Source organism: Callorhinus ursinus, unplaced genomic scaffold, assembly GCF_003265705.2.
Source record: "Callorhinus ursinus isolate GAN/ISIS: 27379988/994484 unplaced genomic scaffold, GSC_fseal_2.0 scaffold12, whole genome shotgun sequence".
Classification (NCBI taxonomy): Eukaryota; Metazoa; Chordata; class Mammalia; order Carnivora; family Otariidae; genus Callorhinus; species Callorhinus ursinus.
In genome coordinates this window covers 955,822-978,923 of record NW_027397074.1, presented here as the reverse complement: position 1 = coordinate 978,923, position 23,102 = coordinate 955,822, and the positions used below count along the sequence as shown (strand labels likewise).

Here is a 23,102-nt window from a genome sequence, read left to right as displayed (position 1 = left end):
AAAAAAAAAACAAAAAGAAAAAGATAAAAACAAAAACAGAACAATACGAAAAAAAAACCTGAATATGATCAAATATGATCAGGCTAGTGCATAGATCAGTGCCACGCACTAGATTTTGGGCGTATTTTGGTCTCTTAGAAAAAAGTGCCTCCTAAAATTTTAAAGGAAGAAAGACTTATATATGTACAAAATAAGGGTTGATACAATGAAGGGATGGAAGATGACTGTAAAGATGAAAATTATAAAAGATTTTATAAAAGGAATTGATACGATAAGAAGTTGTTTGAAAAAAGAAAGGTTTAAAAAAAAATGGGAGAGAATGTGATCAGGCAGGAGACTAGAACAAAGCCATACACTAGTGGTTTAGGGTATATTTTGATCTGTTCGAAGAAACTGTATCTCAAAATTTTTAAAGAGAGAACAATTTATATATATATGACAAAAATAAGGGTAACTACTATGAAGGGATAAAATATGACTCAAAAAATGAAAAATAAAAAATGTTTTTTTAAAAAAAGGGATTGATAAGATGTTGGTTGAAAAAAAGGAAAAAGAAAAATTAAAAAAAAACAGTTGAAAAAATTAACTTTGAAAAACTAATGAATCATGGTATAAAGCCATTAATTCTATGTGCAGTATTCCCCTAGCGCTGGAGTTCTCCCGTTCTCCTTGTTCTCCTTGTTCGGTAAACTTGGTCTTGGCTTGCTGGCTATTCCTGCTGATCTTCTGGGGGAGGGGCCTATTGCTGTGGTTTCCAAATGTCTTTGCCGGAGGCGGAATTGCCCGCCCTTGTGGGTCCGAGCTAAGCAATCTGCTCGGGTTTGCTCTCAGGAGCTTTTGTTCCCTGCAAGCTCTGGTACAGCTTTGGAGGACCAGGGTGAAAATGGTGGCCTCCCAATCTCCACCCGGAGGAGCCGAGAACTTGGGTCCCCGCTCCTCAGTGCGCCCCCAGAGAAAAGCAGTCACTCCCGTCTCCCCGATCTCCGGCCGCACTCCGTGCTCACCCGGCCTGTGACCGAGCATTTCTATCTCTGGCACCCGATCCCGTGTGGAGTCTCCAAACCCAGCAGATCCCTGCGGTGCGCTCCTGCGCTGCTCCTCCCTGGGGAGGAAGGGGAGTCTCCCCGGCTCTGCCGCTTGTTGGGTCCCTGCTGGAGGAGCAGTGGCCCGACTGGGCCGCGGATCACAGTTTATGGCAACCCCGAGCTGAGAAACCGCTCCTCGGCTCTGTCTCTGCAGCAGGATTCCCTGCTCCAATACCTGGGAGCTCTGCCGCACTCAGGCACCCCCGGTCTTTCTGTGACCCTGAGGGTCCTGAGACCACACTGTCGCGCAAGGGTTCCACCCCCAGCTTAGCCACTGCAGCGACGTCCCTCAGCGGAGCCGGCTTCTAAAAGGTCCGATTTTGTGCTCCGCCGCTCTAGCACTTGCCAGAAGCGGCCGACGGAGGCCCCTCCCCCGCCGTCTATCCTCCCGAATATTGCCTCGGATTCACTTCTCCGCACATCCTACCTTCCAGTAAGTGGTCGCTTCTCTGTTCAGAGAGTTGTTGCTACTCTCTTCTTCGGTCTCCTGTTGAGTTCGTAGGTGTTCAGAATGGTTTGATCCCTATTCAGCTGAATTCCTGAGACCAGACGAAATCCAGGTCTCCTACTCCTGCGCCATCTTGCTCCTCTAGTGCTTTCTTTTAACTATTAACAATGTTTCATTTTTTCCAAACGAGATCTTAGAAATCTGGAATGGTTGCACACTGCGAGCACATCTCAGTTTGGATCGGCCATGTTTTTAGTGCCCAGGAGCGCCCAGGGCGAGGGGCTCCGGGACCAGACAAAACAGTCTGGTCTGCACAAAACACTAACTGGGCTGCAGCAAATGGAAAGCAGTTTTCTTAGAGGGTGAACCACTCAGGAGGGTTTGCAGCTCGGAGGGCAGCCCCGTCCCCAGGTCAAGGGCTCCTCAGCCTTTCTAGAAAGGAGATCTCCTTTCCCCTCTCGAAAGAACCCTTGTTCTATGCAAACAGCTTAGACAGAGGGGCACTCCTTCTGTGAGGTGATGTGGGACAAATGCTGGGCACATGGTTTAAAACAGCTGTTAAGCGGGGCACCTGGTTGGCTCGGTTGGGCTCAGGTCATGATATCAGGGTCCTGGGATTGAGCCCCACACTGGGCTCCCTGCTTAGCAGGTAGTCTGCTTCTCCCTCTGTCCCTCCCCCTGCTTGTGTTCTCTCTCAAAACAAAAACAAAAACAAGTAGGAAAACAGCTGTTACGCAAAAATGGCATCAGTGAAGGCAGGTGGCTGTGGCAAAGGCCCCTCCCATGCACTAAGGAGAGCCCAACTAGAGATGAGTAACTGGGATCCAAAATGAGCTGGCATTTAGTAGACACCAATCACATACTTGTCCAATGGGCAGCATAGAAAAACAGCCTCATATTATGCTTGCCCTGGATATTATGATCCTATACATTATGATTATTCCCACGTTCCCCTAATGGTCTAGGCTCCCCTGTGGGAAATATGCTTAGGCGTCTGAAGAGGATAGAGGGATTGTAGCCCCAGGACCACATATAGAGATGTGGCAAATGGAATCATTTTGTGGGCTGAGGGTGCCAGATGGGTGTTGAAGAGGAGCCATCATGAGTGGGCCAGCTACATTCATTCAAGCATGTAAGGCCCAAGGCTGGGGTGGGACGTGAGGAATCCCCAGTCAGGTCCTGATTGGGGCACCTCGGAAATATGGACCGTCAGGGCCAATATAAGCTTCAATACCACAATTGTTCATGAACAGAGAAGGGCACAAATCCAGGAAGGAAAGACCTTTAGTTAGTACCAACTATCTTTTCAATTCAATTTTTATATGAAAATATTTGGCTTGCAGCAAGCAATGACATGTTCTTTTTCTCTCTCCCTGCATGTGTTGCAGAAGGAAGAAGTACATGGTGATAACTCTCAGATTTCCCCCGGGGCATCCTTAATTCCATTTACATCAGTGTGTTTTATATTAGCCTTCATTCACCAGCACCTTGTAAGTGGCCTATTTTTTTCTTTTTTTTTTACAAAGAACAAAAGGATGCACAGATATTTTCTTCCCGTACATGGAAAGAGTGAAGCACCAAGAGTTTGGTGCTTAAAATACACCAAGTTCTCTGGAGGAAAATAACCTGTCCTGAAATGAAAATCAAGTTTGTTCTTATACGGGGTTTTACATTCTCGGTGGAGACTATTCCATTCCAATAGGGCTCCTTGCTGTGAAATTGTTACAGTCATACAGAGCGAAAGACATCTTATTAAAAATGTAAAGAAATGAAAAACTGGAAAGGAACTCAATCGTACCATTTTCAGATTGCCACCATTTCTTTTCTCTCTCTGGTTCAAAACTTGTAATTATGTTCTCAATGGTGTGGCTGTGGGATTGGGTGTACGGGTCGTATGGAAATCTCGAGTCGCAGATGAAGCATTTCTGCTCCCCCTGGAAAAGACCATCATTTAGATCAAAAATAAAGAGTCAGAATTACTTATTGTTGATCTGAATTTGAAAACAAGCTGTACTTGCTATATTTATCTTTCAATCTGGCTAAAAATAAAAAGCAGAGGAAATAACAAGACATCAATTTTTCCATCAATAGGTACTTAACAACAATGACAAATGCAATAAAAATATGACCCAGAAATTTGATAAATTGATATATTTGGGGTAAAAATGCAAATTTATGTGGAACTAATTTTTGTCTTACACAAGAGGCGGATGATCTGGAACTTATGTTAAACTGTAGAGAAATAAACAGGATACATTCCTTGAGGGATTACTCTCTTTAGTCAGAAAACGAATATTTGGCAAGAAATTAATGAAACACTTGGCCACCAAGTTATCTGCAACCATCCTCCTTTCTCTTTCAGACCTAGTTTTTGGCAGAAAAACTTCCATGATCAAAACCTCTACGTTTGTGGATTTTGTAATATGTGGATTTTGTAAAAGATTCTCACTGAACTCGTAACAGAGAGGCCTGCCCCCTGGTCTTGCAGACCAGAAGGTCTCATTACTCAATTGGCACTACTTTACTTGGAATGGACTTCCAAAGGTTGCAACAGCCAAGACTGGCCTTTGAGTTTGCCTAACTTAATGCATCTAGCAGCCACATTTAAAAATTGAGTCGTCCCTCGATTCTCTCAACTCTGGCTACACTCACTTCTTGCTCTTCCTTGAGTTCACCAGGAACTCTACTGCCTTACAATCTTGACACAAGCTGTTCTCTGCTCCCCTTTCCTCCAGCCCTCAAATAGCCCCATCTCTTGCTCCTTCCCTTCTTCTGGGGCTCTGTTTAACTGCCCTCCTCTCAGATTTCTATCTAAAATACCGCCAGCTCCCCACCCTTACGGCCTCTGCCACTCTTTGTTTCTTCCTCTGCTTTGTGATATTTTCTAAGCCCATATCACCACTTGAGACTGTACTGGACAGTTGTTGGATTATTGTCTGTCTCCATCACTAGTATTTAAGCCGAATGAGGGTGAGGACTTTGTTTCATATAAGTTGTATCCTCCTTACCTACAACAGTGTCTGGCACATAGTAGATGCTCAATAAAATTTGTTGCCCGATTGAGTGGTGATTTTAATGACTATTTCAGCTAATGTCTGTCAAAGTAAACCAGCCTTTCAAGAGGTCCATATAATCTCTTTAGAATCACTGGCCACCATAAGCCTTATACTTGCAAAAAAACACCAAAATGCCTTTTGGAAATTAAGAAGCGATGGAAGCAAGATCTATTCTGCATATGGGGAGGCTTGCCCCAGACCTGTCCTGAAAGGAGAGCGGAAGCTTTATGATTCCATCAAAAGATGTCAAGACTTCAAAAGATTTCCAGTAAGACTATGGAAATTATTAGGGACAGTGTTTAACTTTGGGGCTTTCTGTAAATATTTTAGGAGCATACCCTTGATGGACCTGGCTACACAGGCTGCTTAGTTGCAGTAACCGGATGGGGGAGTCCCAGCTTGGGTAATGCTATGGGTCAATGTTGATTTGAAGCTTCCAAGAAGAATGTTTGGCTTGGTAGCAATTTGTTAGACAATGGATGGGGAAAGAACCATCCTCTGTGCTGCACAAATGTTTAAGGAGACCAGTCCTTATAGCCCCACCCAGAACACTTGCTCGGCCTGAGGACATTTTGAGATTTTTTTCTAGCTCTAAGATTTTAAGATTTCTGGCATTCTCGGGACGAAAGATTTTAAGATTTCTGGCATTCTCGAGACAAAAGAACCTTGAAGTCTGATTTACTTCTACTTTTGGTGGTGTGACTTTGAAAGATAGAGGAGTATCAAGTCCTAATTATTGTCAGGGTACGGCATGAGTTGGCCAAGGCAACAGTAGGCAAAATGTCAATGTTTGGAGAACAAGATGTGGGATGGCAGGGTCGGAGAGTTTCTTTTTTTAAAGATTTTATTTATTTATTCATGAAAGACAGAGAGAGAGAGAGAGGCAGAGGGAGAAGCAGGCTCCCAAGGAGCAGGGAGCCCGACGTGGGACTCGATCCCAGGACCCTGGTATCATGACCCGAGCCGAAGGCAGATGCCTAACCATCTGAGCCACCCAGGCGCCCTCGGAGAGTTTCTAATATTAGAGTCGAGAACCATTTCTTTGTCCAGAGGGCCTGGAAGGGCCATCCATCCCACCTGAACAAAACTTCTACACTGTCGTTTCCTTGCACATGTAGTGAATTTGCTTTCTGACACAAGTCCTTCCCAAACTTAGAATGGTGCTAATCACTCAGGTATTGTCTCCACTTATTTATAATCATCCTCTTTTACTAGAAACCAATTAGAATACAAAGCATTTCCCAGAGACCTCCAGGAGCTGCTTTCAATGAACAATACATGGAAAAGCCTGGGCTGCAATCTTTAGGCTTAAGTCCAACTTCCTTCCTGCACATCCTCTTAAATAAGGGGTTGACGTGATTGCCCCAGGCTCCTCGGCAGGTAGGATATTCAGATGACCTTGGATGCTTGTTTTGCTCCCAGAGCGTAGAGAAGGAAAAAACTGTAAAGCAGCTGGTCTTTAAGGGGGAAAATACAGGCACGAAAATATGTTCATATTGGGATCTTTTGGCCTTTAGACAAGACAATTTCCAAGTGGCATCATGTGACTGGCATGCCATCAATTCAACATTCTACCCCCCACCCCCCACCCAAGGCAGGACAATGAGAACTCACATTCAGTGTAATGGCCTTCAGACCCTGAGGGATCTTCAATCTTCACTGATGGGTCAATTAAATTTACTCTCTAGGAGTCACTAATGCAGTTAAATAGAACAGTACATTGCATAGTAATTCCCTTCGAAGGCTGAACCAAGGAGGCTTTTCTAATTCTAAAGGTAAAAAGAAAGAGATGAAGCAGATCTTCCCTATTTTCTGATCAGTCAAGGGCTTCTGGACTTGGATTCATATCACCCGTGCCTCTGATGTTCAGGAAAGGGATGTGTCCTCCTTTCATGTTGCCTGACTGGCCCCTGATATACTTATAAAAATCTATGTCATCAACTCAATAATGTCCCAACAAATAAACAAAGAACCAACGCACCTCGAGGTAGCTGAGAATGCAGTATTTCTGGGCTCCATCCAGCCCACAGGTAGAAGAAGCCATGAGCTGTGCGCTGCGACCCACCAGGAGATCACCGGTGGTGGGGTGACAGGAGCCCCTTTTGCATTCATCTTGGGCTTTCATGTAACCGAGCAACCCTTGAACACAACAGACATGGCTGCACAGAAGGCAGTCAAAGGGCAGCAGAAGGCTTAAAGAAGCAAGCGGTTAAGTTGGAAAGTTAATAGTCCCATTTATTTTCAAAACCAGTTCTCTGGTTTTCTGGTCATTAAGACTCTGGTTGTGGATACTGTTGGTGCCCTTGGCCTAATGGAAATCTCTTAGCCTGCCAGGCTATACCATCTGCGTTCATGTCTCCACCTGGGCCAGCCTGTAGCCAGTGACTGATGGATACACAGTTCAGAAGTCTGGCAGCATTGCCTCAGGCTGGGAGCAACTCTGTGGTGTGGTTTGTGCTCAGAACCTTTCACAGGAGGAGGCTGAAGCCCCACTCCAGCTGGGACCACATCCTGCCTCCCCTCTCCTCACTTTTACTCCTCAGAGCCCTCCCCCACTAAATCACGGACACACAAATCCCTGTCTCAGGCTCTGCGTCTAGGAAACCTGACTTGAGACAGCCTGTATGTACTAGAAATTCTCTATGTGTCATTTTAGGGCAAATAAAGTACATAGACCCAAGGAAGGAAAATCTTAATCCAGCCTCTTATACCTATTGTTCCAATCTGTACAAAATCAATCAGAGAATTTAAGAAATCCTTGGGAAATGACTTTCTCTTAAAACATGTAAATTCAATTGACCCTGTTTGTAACCTGGACTGTTGGGTTCGGATTCACCATGGAACAAATCATGCCCCTTTGGGCTATTGTGAGAGATGTAGTTCCAGACCCACACAAATAGGCCCAACTGATTTTTGAGGCACCAAGGCAGTTCAATGGAGGAAGGGTAGCCTTTTCAACAAATAGGGCTGGAGGAACTGGACATCCATAGGCAAGGAAATGAACTGTAACCAAAACCTTACACCTTATACAAATATTAACACAAAACGGATCGTGGACTTCAGTATACATATAAAACTGTAAAGCTATAATGCTCCTATAACGCATGGGAGAAAGACTTTGAGACTTAGGACTAGGTGAAGACTTTTTAGGATTGACTACAAGAACATGCTCTGTCCAAGGAAAAATCAGCAAATTGGACCTGGTCAAAATTAAAACTTTGCAAATTACACTGAGTGAAAAAAGCCAATTAAAAGGTTATGCACTGCATGGCTCCATTTCTTGAATGACAGAATTATAGAGATGGAGAACAGATTTGTGGCTGTCAGGGATTAGGGAGGTAGGGAGGACGGTGTGGATAGAAAAGGGTCGTACTAGGGCTCCTTGAGGGTAATGGAGCTGGTCGGTATCTTAACTTTGGTGATGGTCACATTAATAAAATTAAATTAATTATAGAATAATTATATAGAATTAAATACACACACATGAGCGCACGTAAAACTGATACAAGCTGAACAAGGACTATACCCTTGTCAATTGCCTGGTTGTGGTACCCCACTATCTTCACACGAGAATTTACCATTGGGGGAAACTAGGTGAAAGGTGTATGGGATCTCTCTGTATTATTTCTTACAACTGCATGAGAACCTGCAATAATCTCAAAATAAAAAGTGAGAAAAACCCACAGAATCCTCTGCCCCTTCAAAATCACCCCATCAGCCTCTGGACGGTGAATCAAGCAAACCCTACACTCTAAGATAATACACACATACAGGACCCACTCTAGCTGCTCTTACATACTTTTCCCTTGAGACATGAAGATTTATGCCAAGCCCTGATTCCAGCAGACAGGAGTGAGAGGGATGGGCATAAAATGGAAAATTATCCTGTGGAATAAGACTGGTTTCTCTCCAGCTTTCTCAATTGTAAAACAATAAGAATTTTTTTATGGTCTTGTTTTGCATTTAATGGATTTCTTTCCTTCAACTAGTCCTCCAAAAATAGAAGCTATTGAAAAGTAATGTTTTTTCTCTTATGTCCACCTTCCCCACATGAACTGTTCTATTCATCTGGTCATTTTGTGATTATTATCAGGCATTAATACATAGATCATAGTTCTATAGCTAAGAATATGATACATAAGGTCTCCTTTTACACAGGTTACCGAATACTCGTTTGGACAAGGAATTTTCTGTCTTCACTCTCCTCACAAAGATTACTATTATTCCAAAACAGAGGCACAACAGTGCTTTCTCCTTCTTGAAGATAGATAAGTGAAAAAAGCACCATTGCATACTTCCATTTAATTGTATAATAAATGATCCTAGGTTGGTTAACATGGATTTTTCCTTTTATTCACCCAACATTCCAAATCCAGATCTCCTTTTATTTCCTAGACTTGACCTCTAGGATAAATAACCAGTCAGAAGTTTGGACTCCCAAAGACAGAGGCTTTTAAAGACAAGGTCAGGTATAAAAATCTCTGCTAATGCTGCTATGTGTGGATTAGCTAAGACTTCCCTTCCAGGGATTTATTCTTCTAGACAAGTTCCATCCTGAATTCTTTTATTGGAATTGCTGCCTTAGAGATTTAACATGTTTTTATAACCCGACTTGGCCTAACTTGTTTTGATCAGATGTGTACTTTTCAGAAATAAAAGTATCCCAGGACTTAGGGAAATCGAACTATTATTATTCATGTAATAGTCTAAATGAGAATATGAATTTCCAGCCTCAAATACTTGGCAAAAAGTGGCTAGCAACATAAGCAGTTAAAGCTTCATGCCCGAACACAGATAGCCTTAGCAATACCCTTCCTGGGTTAGAGTTTTCAACTGCCAGATTATCACATTAGCAACAGGCTGGAATTGATTCAGAGAATAAAGATGCTTATCTCTTTAGAGAATCAATGCATTCCTCAAAAACAACATGCATCTTGAAGATAGGATCTGATTAAACATGAATTTAGGAGATCTGGTCATTTAAAGAAAATGCACAGCAAATGTTCTGTAAAGTGAAGGATCATTTTGTAGAAATAACCGTTATTATATAATCTCTCATTTTGTATATTGTTTTCATTTTCTTAAACACGTGGGATGTTTTCATATACTTTAGAGTTCATGTTGGAGTTTAGAGGCTGTAAACATACACACACACATTACTTATCATCCATAAGAAAACTTATAAAGAATACATGTTAGGTAGGGTGTATACTTTGTGTGTAGTTCCTAAAACCTGGCCAATGCACATATTAGGATTATTTTTCCTAATCTTCCTTAGTCAGAAGGCAAGTCTAAGGGCTTAAATAGGCTCCAGTTTTTATATAAATACCTGTGGTTGAACTACAAACCAGAAAATGCCCAAGCTGATATGTGGGATTAACATGGTTGGTAGTTTGACCATAGGCAACCCTAAAGACATGGGTTAGATCAGGGTAAGCTTACGGTTGGAAACCCAGGATCAACTGTAATGAGGTCTTTTTCTTTTTCTTTACATTTTTAAAAAAGTAATCTCTACACCCAACTTGGGGCTCAAACTTACAACCGGGAAATCAAGAGCTGCATGCTCCACCCATGGAGCTAGCCAGGTGCCCTGAGGTCCTTTTCTGCCCAAGCTAATTTGGTTTTGAAGATCTTTCATCCTGAGAGAAAGGTTTTCTGATTGGAGAGGGGTCCCTGAGCAACCTTGCTGTGGTTTAGAATTCTGGCAAGGTGTGGGGAAGTTATCCTACACGGAGGTTCAGGGATCCTGTGGTTGCTTCTGATTTTGAACATGAGTTTAGTCCCAAAGAGAGCATCCGAGGCAGATGTAGATGGAAATAGCTCTTCTCTGGCTATCTGAGGCCAGATCTAAGTTTCATTGTCCTGGGGGAGGCAAGGTAATGAGTCTCTGCTCCTAGGGGCTTGCGGCTCACCTCTCCAAGGCAGAGAATTTTCAGCAGAGAACAAATGAGCATTTCCTACTTTGAGCTGTTCTTTTCTCTACCACCAGCAAATCTAACTGGGAGATTGCCTCAGGGTTTGGGGCTAGCAACATTAAAAAATGAGATTCTTAAAGTTTGCTGCCATGAAGAAATTCAGCATGAATCTTTGAAGAGAAGATTCTAAGCAATTTAGTCAGTACTTAATAACTAAAAGCAGGACTGGTATAGAAAAGTCAGGATCAAAGAGAGTAATTGTTGGAAACATCCTCTCTATGACTAATGTAAATTATTCGCAGTTTATTAAAGATGGCAGAGGCGTGGAGGATTTAGCCCTTCAGTGGAGAGGAGCTGCGGCTTACTCAGAAGAGGAAATTTTGCCTGTAAATTCTTCACAAGACCTCATTACCGGGACAAGTGCTACATTCAAACAGGCCTCTATTTCAAAATTAAAATGCATTCTACTTGTAAATTAAGAATCTGAAAGTATTTCTACTTTCCTCGGTATCTTAATTTACTTATCTGCTGATAGTAATATTCCATTTTTTTGTTTTATTTTTAATAATATTCCATTAAAGATGATTGAAATAGCTATGTGTGGATAGAAAACATATTGGAGTGGAATTTTCTAGTTGCTGGACACAATTATACAACAGAAGAATCATGACAATATATAGAACAGAAAAAAAGAGGTGGATATGTTTAAAAAACATTTTTACTAACTATTTTAGAACAATTCAGTAAAAGCAGAAAATGGATTTTGACAACTAATACTCACCAAGGTGCAAAAAAAACCCCAGTAGAAATTGCATTCTTTTGTCGGGAACTGATTAAATTCAGTTTTGCTAGGTTAAAAAAAAAAAGGAGGTTAAAGTCAGGCACTGATAGAATCAATAATTGCCATCAACTTTCAATGATTCAAAAATCTGATGATTCTTTAGGGACACAAAATATCTACAGTGCCCAATTTCTTAAAAAGTAAGAGTGCATAAAATTTTTACCAATATTTGTTCTCTATTTTCTTGAAATCACAGAATGCAATAGTTTGTAGGAACTATATGAAACAAATACAATTTCATTTGCATATTTTTATTTACCTATTTTTGTCCTCTAATTGTTTAGAAAAAATTTTTAATTATGCCATCAGTATGTACTCATTATTGAAAAAACAGAAAAATCAGACAGGCAAAGTGAGGGAATTATTATCCATAGTAGTACCACCCAGAGACAAGTGGTTAATATCTTGCTGTATGTTTTTCCATAGTGCTTCCCTTCCATATAAGTATTTTCCAAAAATGATAGCATATTGTATGCTTGTTTCAATTGATGCATCCCAGACATCTCTCTGTACCAACAAATATAATTTTACATCAGTAATTTTTCAACCTAGTGAGGGACATCAGGATCACCTGGGGGCTTCCACAAACCAAACTTGTGTCCCCGTTTGTAGATTCAGCCATGTCCCCCTAGATGGAGGGTGCCCCCAAGTCACCGTGTGGGGAAGCCTGATAGAGATGGGTGTGTACATGCCCCGCAGGGGTTGGGAGGAGAGAAGGTAAAATGTTCTCCTGCACCAGTATTTTTAAATTACTGGATAATATTCCTCTGAATGCAGGAACCAGAATTTATTTAACGAATCCTCTCTTGGTGGATGTGTGCTTTGTTTCTAGTATTTTCCTGTTCTAGACATTTTTGCTAAATCTTTATTCATATCCTGAATTTCTCCCCAGGATACATTAAGTGGAGTGGAACTAATGGATCAAAGAGCATGTGTGTATTTGGGTGTCTGTGTGCACACAAACATACATATGTGTACGTAAAGAGTACATTGACATACGCAAACATACTACACGCATGTAGCATGTGTGTGTGTATAAAGCTGCTGTTACTGCCAAGTTGGCATGTGGACATTTCGTCCCAGTGCACATGCTCACCAACAGCCAATGAGAATAGCTGCTCACTTGTGCCCTTCCCAACACGGAGTATTATGAATTTTTAAAGCTTTGTCAATTTAAAGAGCAAAAAATTTATACATTGTCCTTATTGTTTTAATGTTTCTATTTGGGTAGTAGTGAACATAAAAATGCTTTTCCATGTATTTACAGGTGAGAATTATTTTTGCCCTTTGATCCTTCGAGCCTTTTCCTAGTGAATTCTTTGTTTTCCTCCCTGCCCAAGCTCTGAGTCCCCCTAACTTGATGTGCCTGGCATTCCGCTCTCAGAACTCTCCTCTCATGCTCTTGGCTTTGCCTTGAATGCCACCCTCCTAAACTCAAATGCCAGCCTCCTTACGAAGTCTTTTGTTTAAATGCCTGATTTTAGGCGAATTTCCTTCTGTGACCCAAGTTCTTCCCCCAGCCTGGGCTTCGTTTTGGAATTCCCAATGTCATAAGAAGACGAGTCACTGAGAAGCAGTGCCCCCCGCAGCATCTCCAACTGATAATGAGTCCTCTCTCTTAAAGTCTGCGATTTTGGACTGCTCCCTGTATACAAAACCTTGTCAAGACCTACAGGAGAATACAGAACGGAGCTTTCAGAAGGTCCATTCTATGTGGGGTCACCTGAGCGCCTTTTCTAGGTGGCGCTGTCTTGTCGCCTTTTCCTGTCAGGGCATGTGGCTTGGGTCCCTCACTCAGATATGCTTTTGAAACCGTGAAATTCCCCATCCTGATGTCCTGATTCAGAACTCCAGCCTGCGTGCTTCATTTTGTCAAATGCAGGACGAATAACAGCGTGGTTATCCTTTTAATAAGAATGGGCAATACAAGCAAAGTATGAAAGTATTCTTCTCTATAACCAGAGAAACTGAACTCGGTGAGATTATGATGTATGCGAACAGCCTACAATTCAGGGCTTGAAATGATCTAGCCTCTGGGTTGCTGAAAGCCATTGAAATTACGAAATTACGCAGCATCTCTGCTTCTCTCCAGTGGGGAATCCATTCACAGGGCAGATTCCAAACTGAAACATTGTTTCCAACTACAGATGAGGGCTAAAATCTTCCTCCTCTGGGAAGGTGGGAGGGATGCAGATGGCACAATTCTAATGACCCAGGTTTAGAGAGAAAGAAGACTGCCATGTTGACCAGGGGAGCAAAACTCGTGTGAAAGGAAATGCCTTTGGAGACAAACCATAAGAAACTCTTAACCATAGGAAACAAACTGGGGGTTGCTGGAGGGGAGGGAGGTGGGGGATGGGGAAACTGGGTGATGGACATTGGGGAGGGTATGTGATGTAATGATCACTGGGTGTTATATAAGACTGATGAATCACAGACCTGGATCCCTGAAACAAATAATACATTATATGTTAATTAATTGAGTTTAAATTAAAAAAAAGAAAGGGATGCCTTTGGCAGAGCACGGGGGATGGGGGTGGGGGACAAAACTTCCTAGTATCACAGTTCATCACACATCTGTGATGCAAATAAACTCCTGGGAATTTTGTCAGTCTACGAAGTGTCTTCAAGCAACAGTAAAGACCATGATACAAGGAAGTGAACCTCCCAGCACGCATCAGCCAGGTTCCAGCCTGACTTGCTCCAAAGAAGAGAGCCCTAGAAGGGGAACCCAAACTAGACTAGAGTAGATACCATTCTCTTATTCATAATTGCTCAACGCATATCACCAGCTCCTCAGTGCAGAATTACCGGGCTTATCGATAATTCCCCTGCTGGCTGAGCACCTCCAAAGCCCTGGCCGCAGCTCAGAAACCCCTGGGAAGATTATTTTTTCATGACTTCTTTTTAAAATACTTATTTATTTTCTGATACAATACACATAACATAAATCTACCATCTTGACCATCTGAAAGTGGTTAAGTACAGTCACATTATTGGGCGGCCAATCCCCAGAACTCTTCATCTAGCAAAACCGAAACTCTGTACCCATGAAACAGCTTGTCAATCTCTGGTCCCCTAGCCCCTGGCAACCACCGATCCAGTTTCTGCCTCTATGAATCTGACTACTCCAGGGACCTCATACAAGTAGAATCATACAGTATCTTTTTGTGACTCACTTGTTTCACTTGGTATGATGTTTCTGAGATTCATCCATGTTGTAGCATGTGTCAGAATTTCCTTCTTTTTTAAGGCTGAATAATATTCCATTGTATGTACAGGGGAGATTTTTAAGTGACTGATGCTCAGGCCCAACTTAGACCAATTCAGTCAGAATGGCTGGAGTGAGACCCAGGGGCCAGTGTGTCCACGATGCCCCCCAGAGGATTCTCATATGTAGCCAGGGCAGAGAACCACCGATGGCTTGTGAACCCCTAAAACTCATCAACTTGCCCACATACCTGCCCTCCTCCTGGATTCCATTCTAAGAGAAGGGCATAACCAATGGCTCCAAATGTTGATGCACATTTGAATCTCCTGGCCTGTTTTACACGTCCTGCTGCCCAGGGAACATTTTATCCCAATCAAATCAGAATATCTGGGGGTGGGGTGCCAGCAACAGTGGTTTTTTTTTTTTTTCTTTTAAGATTCTAGGTAATTCCAACGTGCAGCCAAGTCTGGGAGCCACTGGGGTTACCATGGCCCGACTTGCTTAGGCCAGAATGTTGAGGGTCATCCTTGTTCCCTCCCTGTCACGCTTCTGAATTTAAATTTGATCTCCTCTCCTTAAACAGTCATTCTCAATGTGTGGTCCATGGATTTAACAAGGTGACCAGTTCATCCCAGTGTGCAGGGGACTTTACTCGTGTTAGCACCAAAAGTTCCCAGGTCCTTGGGATGCCCTTTGGTCTGGGCAAATTCAAATGTTGGTCACCCTACTGGATCACCAGCATCAGCATCATCTGGAAACTGGTTAGAAATGCGAATGATCAGGCCCCGGCACTAGACCATTGATTCAGAATGTCTAGGGATGGGGCCCAGCACCGTGCACTTTTACAAAGCCCTCCAGATGAGGCTGATGTATGCCCAAGTTTGAGAACCACTGCTCATGCAGTAACTCCCGGGTCCAAACGCTGAAGACCAGAGCTGCTACTGCTGGGACAGCAGTAACACCTCACGAGAACCTAATCTGTGCCACGTGCATTCCCAACTGTCTGCCTGGGCTGGGTGGCCTCCCACTTAAGGCACTGCAGGTCCAGGCTGTGGTACGGGGGGGACAGAGCAGGTGGGTGGGGGCACCCTTCAACCCGTCATGCCACTGGGCTTTGTAGATCATGCAAACAAGACCAAAGCAGCCCCAGCAGGGATGGCCCCTTTTTACCGCTGAATAATACTCCATTATATGGATGCATATACCACTTTGTTTAGCCATTCATCAGTTCATGAACATTTTTCTCTACTTTTCGGCTATTATGAATAATGCTACTATGAACATTTATCTACAAGTTTTTGTATGGATGGATGTATTTTCATTTCTCTGGGGTAAATGCATCACCGTAGAAAAACACTCTGTTTCTTAAACTAATGTTAAGACCTCGTCTAAACCTTTCTCAGAGACTGTAAGCACTTGAAGGCCAACATTCATCTTCTTTTCCTCAGAGGTATGTAGAAAAATACCAAAAACATTTGCCAACTTGAAGTCATTGCCATTTGCATCTCTTTTTCTGTTTTTTAATTTATTTTATTTTGTTATGTTATGTTAGTCACCATATAGTACATTAGTTTTTGATGCCGTGTTCCATGATTTATTGCTTTCATATAACACCCAGTGCTCCGTGCAGTACGTGCCCTCCTTAATACCCATCACCAGGCTAACCCATCCCCCACCCCCCTCCCCTCTAGAACCCTCAGTTTGTTTCTCAGAGTCCATCGTCTCTCCTGGTTCCTCTCTCCCTCCGATATCCCCCCCTTCATTTTTCCCTTCCTTCTCCTAATGTCCTCCACGCTATTCCTTATGTTCCACAAATAAGTGAAACCATATGATAATTAACTTTCTCTGCTTGACTTATTTCACTCAGTACAGTCTCCTCCAGTCTCATCCATGTTGATGTAAAAGTTGGGTATTCACCCTTTCTGATGGTTGAGTAATATTCCATTGTATATATGGACCACATCTTCTTTATCCATTCATCTGTTGAAGGGTGTCTCGGCTCTTCCCACAGTTTGGCTATTGCTGACATTGCTGCTATGAATATTGGGGTGCATATGGCCCTTCTTTTCACTACATCTCTGTCTTGGGGTAAATACCCAATAGTGCAATTGCTGGGTCATAGGGTAGCTCTATTTTTAATTTTTTGAGGCACCTCCACACTGTTTTCCAAAGTGGCCGTACCAACTTGCATTCCCACCAACAGTGTAAGAGGGTTCCCCTTTCTCCACAGCCTCTCCAACATTGTTTCTTGCCTTGTCAATTTTTGCCATTCTAACTGGTATAAGGTGGTATCTCAATGTGGTTTTGATTTGAATTTCCCTGATGGCTAATGATGATGAACACTCTTTTCATGTGTCTGTTAGCCATTTGTATGTCTTCTTTTGAGAAGTGTTTGCTCATGTGTTCTGCCCAATTTTGACTTGAGTATTTGTTTTTTGGGTGTTGAGTTTGAGTTCTTTATAGATCTTGGATACCAGCCCTTTATCTGTAGTGTCATTTGCAAATATCTTCTCCCATTCTGTGGGTTGCCTCTTTGTCTTGTTGACTGTTTCCTTTGCTGTGCAGAAGCTTTTTATCTTGAGGAAGTCCCAAAAGTTCATTTTTGCTTTTGTTTCACTTGCCTTTGGAGATGTACCTTGAAAGAAGTTGCTGTGGCCGATGTCAAAGAGGTTACTGACTATGTTCTCCTCTAGGATTTTGATGGATTCCTGTCTCACATTGAAGTCTTACATCCATTTTGAGTTTATCTTTGTGTATGGTGTTAGAGAATGGTTGAGTTTCTTTCTTCTGTATATAGCTGTCCAATTTTCCCAGCACCATTTATTGAAAAGACTGTCTCTTTTCCATTGCATACTTTTTCCTGCTTTGTCAAAGATTATTTGACCATAGAGTTGAGGGTCCATATCTGGGCTCTCTATTTTGTTCCATTGGTCTATATGTCTGTTTTTGTGCCAGTATCATGCTGTCTTGGTGATCACGTCTTTGTAATATAGCTTGAAATCAGGCCACGTGATGCCCCTAGCTTTGTTTTTCTTTTTCAACATTTCCTTGGCGATTCAGGGTCTTTTCTGATTCCATACAAATTTTAGGATTGTTTGTTTCAGCGCTTTGAAAAATGTCATTGGAATTTTGATCAGGATGGTGTTGAAGGTATAGATTGCTCTGGGCAGCGTAGATGACCACTCTGCTCAAGAATGTTTGAATCAACCAGGAAATCAAAGAAGAACTTAAACAATTCATGGAAAACCAATGAGAACAAAACACATCGGTCCAAAACCTGTGGGATACTGCAAAGGTGGTTTTAAGGGGGAAATACATAGCCATCCAAGCCTCACTCAAAAAAATAGAAAAATCCCAAATTCACCAACTAACTTTACACCTTAAGGAACTGAAGAAAAAGCAACAAATGATGCCTAAGCCACACATTAGAAGAGAAATAATTAAGATTAGAGCAGAGATCAATGAATTAGAAATCAGAAACACAGTAGATCAGATCAACAAAACTAGAAGCTGGTTCTTTGAAAGAATTAATAAGATCAATAAACCACTGGCCAGACTTATCCAAAAGAAAAGAGAAAGGACCCAAATTAATAAAATTATAAATGAAAGGGGGAGAGATCACGACTTAACACCAAGGAAATAGAAACAATTATTAGAAATTGTTATCAACAACTATATGCCAATAAATTGAGCAACCTGGAAGAAATGGATGCCTTCCTGGAAATCTATAAACTCCCAAGACTGAAACAGGAAGAAATTGACAACCTGAATAGGCCAATAACCAGTAACGAGATTGAAGCAGTGATCAAAAACCTCCCAAAAAACAAGAGTCCAGGGCCTGATGGATTCCCTGGGGAATTCTACCAAACATTCAAAGAAGAAATAATACCTATCCTCCTGAAGCTGTTTCAAAAAATAGAAACAGCAGGAAAGCTTCCAGACTCATTCTATGAGGCCAGCATTACCTTAATCCCCAAACCAGGCAAAGACCCCATCAAGAAGGAGAATTTCAGACCGATATCCTTGATGAATATGGATTCCAAAATTCTCAACAAAATCCTAGCTAATAGGATCCAACAATACATTAAAAGGATCATCCACCACGACCAGGTGGGATTTATCCCCAGGATACAAGGTGGTTCAACATTTGCAAATCAATCAATGTGATAGAACACATTAATAAGAGAGAGAAGAACCATATGGTCCTCTCAATTGATGCAGAAAAAGCATTTGACAAAATACAGCATCCTTTCCTGATTTAAACTCTTCAGAGTATAGAGATAGAGGGAACATTCCTCAATTTCATAAAATCCATCTATGAAAAACCCAGTGAATATCATCCTCAATGAGGAAAAGATGAGAGCCTTTCCCTTAAGATCAGGAACATGATAAGGATGCCCACTCTCACCACTATTGTTCAACATAGTACTAGAAGTCCTAGCAACAGCGATCAGACAACAAAAAGAAATAAAAGGTATTCAAATTGGCAAAGAAGTCAAACTCTCTCTCTTCAGAGATGACATGATACTTTATGTGGAGAACCCAAAAGACTCCAGCCCCAAATTACTAGAACCCATACAGCAATTCAGTAATATGGCAGGATACAAAAGCAATGCACAGAAATCAGTTGCTTTCTTATACACCAACAATGCAAGTGTAGAAAGAGAAATTCAAGAAACGATTCCATTTACAATAGCACCAAAAACCATGAGATACCTTGTAAACCTAAGCAAAGAGGTAAAGGATCTATACTCTAGGGACTACAGAACACTCATGAGAGAAATCGAAGAAGACACAAAAAGATGGAAAAACATTCCATACTCATGGATCGGCAGTTTGCATTTCTGCTAAAATACGTCAGCATCCAACCTTGACACCAACTGCATGCGTAGTGTTCTAGCTTGATTTTTGTTACTGCCTCTTTCACGAACTTCACCTCATCTGTCCCGACTTGAAGGCCTTGACTGTGCCCTGGATGGGCCCATCCCTGCTGGGGCTGCTTTGGCTTTGTTTTCACAATCCCCACGGCAATTGCCAATCCTGGGTGTTCCCTGACGCGGACCTTTCTCCGCCTCTTCCCCCCACCGCCTTATTCTGTGGCTTCTAGTTCCGGGCGTTCTCCCCATTTCCATTGGTCTTTGCTTTCCAGAGTCCCAGTGTGAATCTAGAGGTCTTTAAACCTGCAAGTTTAAATACTGTAAGAGGAGGCACTTGGGAGATCAATGCCCACTCCTAATTTTGTTTTCATATCACAGCTGGAAGAAACTCTAAAGGAGCTCATCCATTCCCGGTCTTTGTCTCCATTTAGAACTGATCTAGAACTTTGCTTAGGGAAACAATCTGGAACCCACATCCTGTGAAGGATTTACAGCTTTCAGGTCAGAAGAACTGGTCTGGGGCCAAATCATCCACACATGGGGTTCTACAGGGCCCAGGGGTGTGATGGGTAGAAAATGGGCTGGGGTCCCCGGCCTCCTGTCCTCCAGCCAAGTAGTGGGAGTGGTCCCAAAGGAAGGCCAACACTGGGGTTTAATCCGATTCTTTAATCCAGCTATCTCTGAAATCCCTGAGGCCCAGGCTATGAAGACGTGAGTTAATTCTGGTGAATTCAGGCTACTAAAAATATTCTCCTTGAAATGTCCAATAAAATGTGGCAAAAGGGCTTCAATCAGCCCCCATTTTATTTCTCTATGTCATTTTGCAATGGTTTCCTGGCATCCTGTTACCAATTCATTCCTTCTATCTCACCTCACTCAATTCTACTTCCTGATAAAGAATCTCCTTCCTTCTCAGCAAAGGTGGATTATGGCTGATCCCTGTGAATACATGGGAAAGGCCGAGGGGCAGATCCGCTTTCCTGCTTTCAAGAGCGCGGTGGGTTCTCAGGATTGGTTTGCCCAGCAGAGAACGGTAAGTCTATGGACATTTGTGGCTGTCACATTGGAGAGGAGGATCTAGTGACATCTAGTGGGCAGAGGCCGGGGATACGGCTAGAGAGTCTCCTACCACGCACAGGGCAGTCCCATCCCTCTGAGTAGGAATGATCTTGCCCCAAATCTCAACGGTGCCCTGAGGCAGGGCCTTGTCACCCCCGTGTCCATAAGCTCCTCAGCTCTGGTCCTGCTCCCAGCTTTCTGTCTCCCATTTGAGATGATCGAAATCCCAAGCTACATGAGTGTTAGAGTATGCAGTCTGGCAACTCTTACAAAATCTGTTTGCTGAAATCACCCAGTCTCCATAAAAACGCACGGCTGTACATAGAGCATATTTTCGGGTGCGGTGGTCACCTCCCCCATACCTTCCTTCAGCAGGCTTTCCATTTCATTGGTGCTGCTTGTCTGGTTGGTGTACCAGACCTGACATTTGTGAAGCTTCACGGAGGCCACATGCAATTTCTTTCTTGCTAAATTCATTGGTGAGTTTAGGTGATATTTGTAAAAGTAATCGGGATGAAGAAACACACTATCACCCCTTATTTGGACAAAGAGTGTGTAAATATGTTTACAAAGGCACCGGATGCATTTTGGTGATCGTTTAGGGAATGCCGCTAGAGGACCCTGGGCCCAATCTATATTAAGTGTCACACTAAACAGTAAAGTATGTGAAACTGACAATAACTAATTTCCCAGCATTGCTAATCAATTTTAATTTACTGACCACCACCATTACCTCATCTGCCCTCACTGGAAGGTTGTGCTCAAGGGGACAGCTCGTCAAACAGTTTCTTCTTTTTTGTCAAGACATGTGGAGGCAACAGAGGGAGACATGAGGGGATTTAATGTCGAGCTGCCCAGCAGTGTCCAAACACTATCCTAGGTAGACCCACAGGTGCAAACAGCGCGTGGAAAACAGCCTCTCTGCAGGCTTCCTTCTGCAAATTGTACAGTAATCTCTAATCCACGGGGATCATTATAATCCACATATTTATACTAGCCCTTAATTCTTTTTCTGGAACACTTCAAATGGGTTATTTTACACATTTTAAAATGACAGTTCTCATGGAAACCTTATGTTTAACTTTCCCTTATCTGTGTAACACATGTTTTTTTTTTCTCCCACATTACTTCAGGAATCATTAGATATTTCAACTGTGTTGCCTTAAATTGCATCGCAGTGAGGAATGCAGAACATGAAGCTATAAATCTCACTTTCCCTTAAATTACAGCAGACACCATGCTCTCCTTAAAACTCACCACTTATACATACCTAAGATACTAACAATATATTTTGAAAATACGGCTAGTTCTACAGAATTGGGACATTTTCCCAACTGTCCCAAGTTGTATCACCATGGGAAAGTAAGTATTCACCTATTATACAATTTATAAATTGTGCAGCTCAACATTGCATCATTCAAAGCTTTCTTTAAGGAACAGAAAAGCTCAGGTCACTGGCTGCACCCCACTGGCCACTAAGCACCAATTTTTGCCACTGGCTATTGTACTGTGTACCTGTCTTGTGTATACATGTTATCTGATTATCATTCTGTGAAAGTAACGCATATACTCCATGCTCTGATATATTTTCCTCTACGCTGGCTCCCCTCATACACAACAAATTCTGAATTTGCTGATAGCTTCACTTAATCAAAAACTGCCAACATGTCAGGGAGAGAGAAGATAAGACTTACCGGGATTTGCGAGGCTGTGCTGAGAGGCGCAGGCTGCAAACAGAGCGTGTAAAGGCACACCTGAAAGTGAGAGTTTAAGAAGAAAACCTCTCCCCCAAGGCACCTACAGGGAGGGGAAAAAAGATGGGAAATGTTCCTGAACCTGCCATAAAAGGTGATGCGTGAAGTTACTTGCCTTGGGTTTTGACGGACACATGGCACGCCCACACCCACACCCACCCACCCCCACACACACACACCCTTGTATACAGAGGCAAAGAGCTCTATTTTACAGCAAATGTTCTTCATTAGGTGCCAGACTTCTGAAAGCAAAAGCTGGGAGGAGTTGAGATCAGGGTCACAACAACAAATTACAATATTCCTACCAAATTTGTAACTAAGTTGCAGCTTCCCCTTAGCTGCTCCAGCCGCGTGAAACTAAGAGGGAAGACTCAAAGAATTAGAGGCTCACACTGCTCCCCCAAGCAACCAGGGTGCAGTGTTTTCTTTTCTTTTTATTTTTTTTTTAAAGATTTTATTTATTTGAGAGAGAGAATGAGATAGAGAGAGAGAGCACGAGACAGGGGAGGGTCAGAGGGAGAAGCAGAATCCCTGCTGAGCAGGGAGGCCAATGCGGGACTCGATCCCGGGACTCCAGGATCATGACCTGAGCCGAAGGCAGTCGCTTAACCAACTGAGCCACCCAGGCGCCCCGGGTGCAGTGTTTTCTTGAGGAATGAATTGTCTGTGGGAGCAGCCCGGAGTTCCTTTGGATGGAAGCTTTAGGCACATTCAAAGGCTTGCCAGTAGGCATCCTTCCTACTTGCCATTGTAATGTGTTACAAAGTAAATCTCACCCTGGAGAAGAGTGGTTGATAAACGCAGATTTTTTATTATTCACTAACTTGCTCCGGAGTCCTTGCTTTCAGATACCAGG

At 42.6% G+C, this 23,102-nt stretch overlaps 1 protein-coding gene across 1 annotated transcript in view; it reads right to left on the bottom strand.

The window, feature by feature from the left end:
* Window positions 1–22,325, bottom strand: part of LAMB4 (laminin subunit beta 4) — a 115,164-nt gene extending 92,839 nt beyond the window's left edge. The window contains exons 1-4 of the mRNA XM_025872693.2: window positions 22,187–22,325; window positions 11,286–11,352; window positions 6,571–6,728; window positions 3,332–3,467 (exon numbers count right to left, since the gene is read on the bottom strand). Of these exons, the coding sequence (XP_025728478.2) occupies window positions 3,332–3,467; window positions 6,571–6,728; window positions 11,286–11,319 (328 nt within the window). The 5' untranslated portion in view covers window positions 11,320–11,352; window positions 22,187–22,325. The remainder of the gene's footprint in view (window positions 1–3,331; window positions 3,468–6,570; window positions 6,729–11,285; window positions 11,353–22,186) is intronic.
* Window positions 22,326–23,102: the final 777 nt, after the last annotated feature.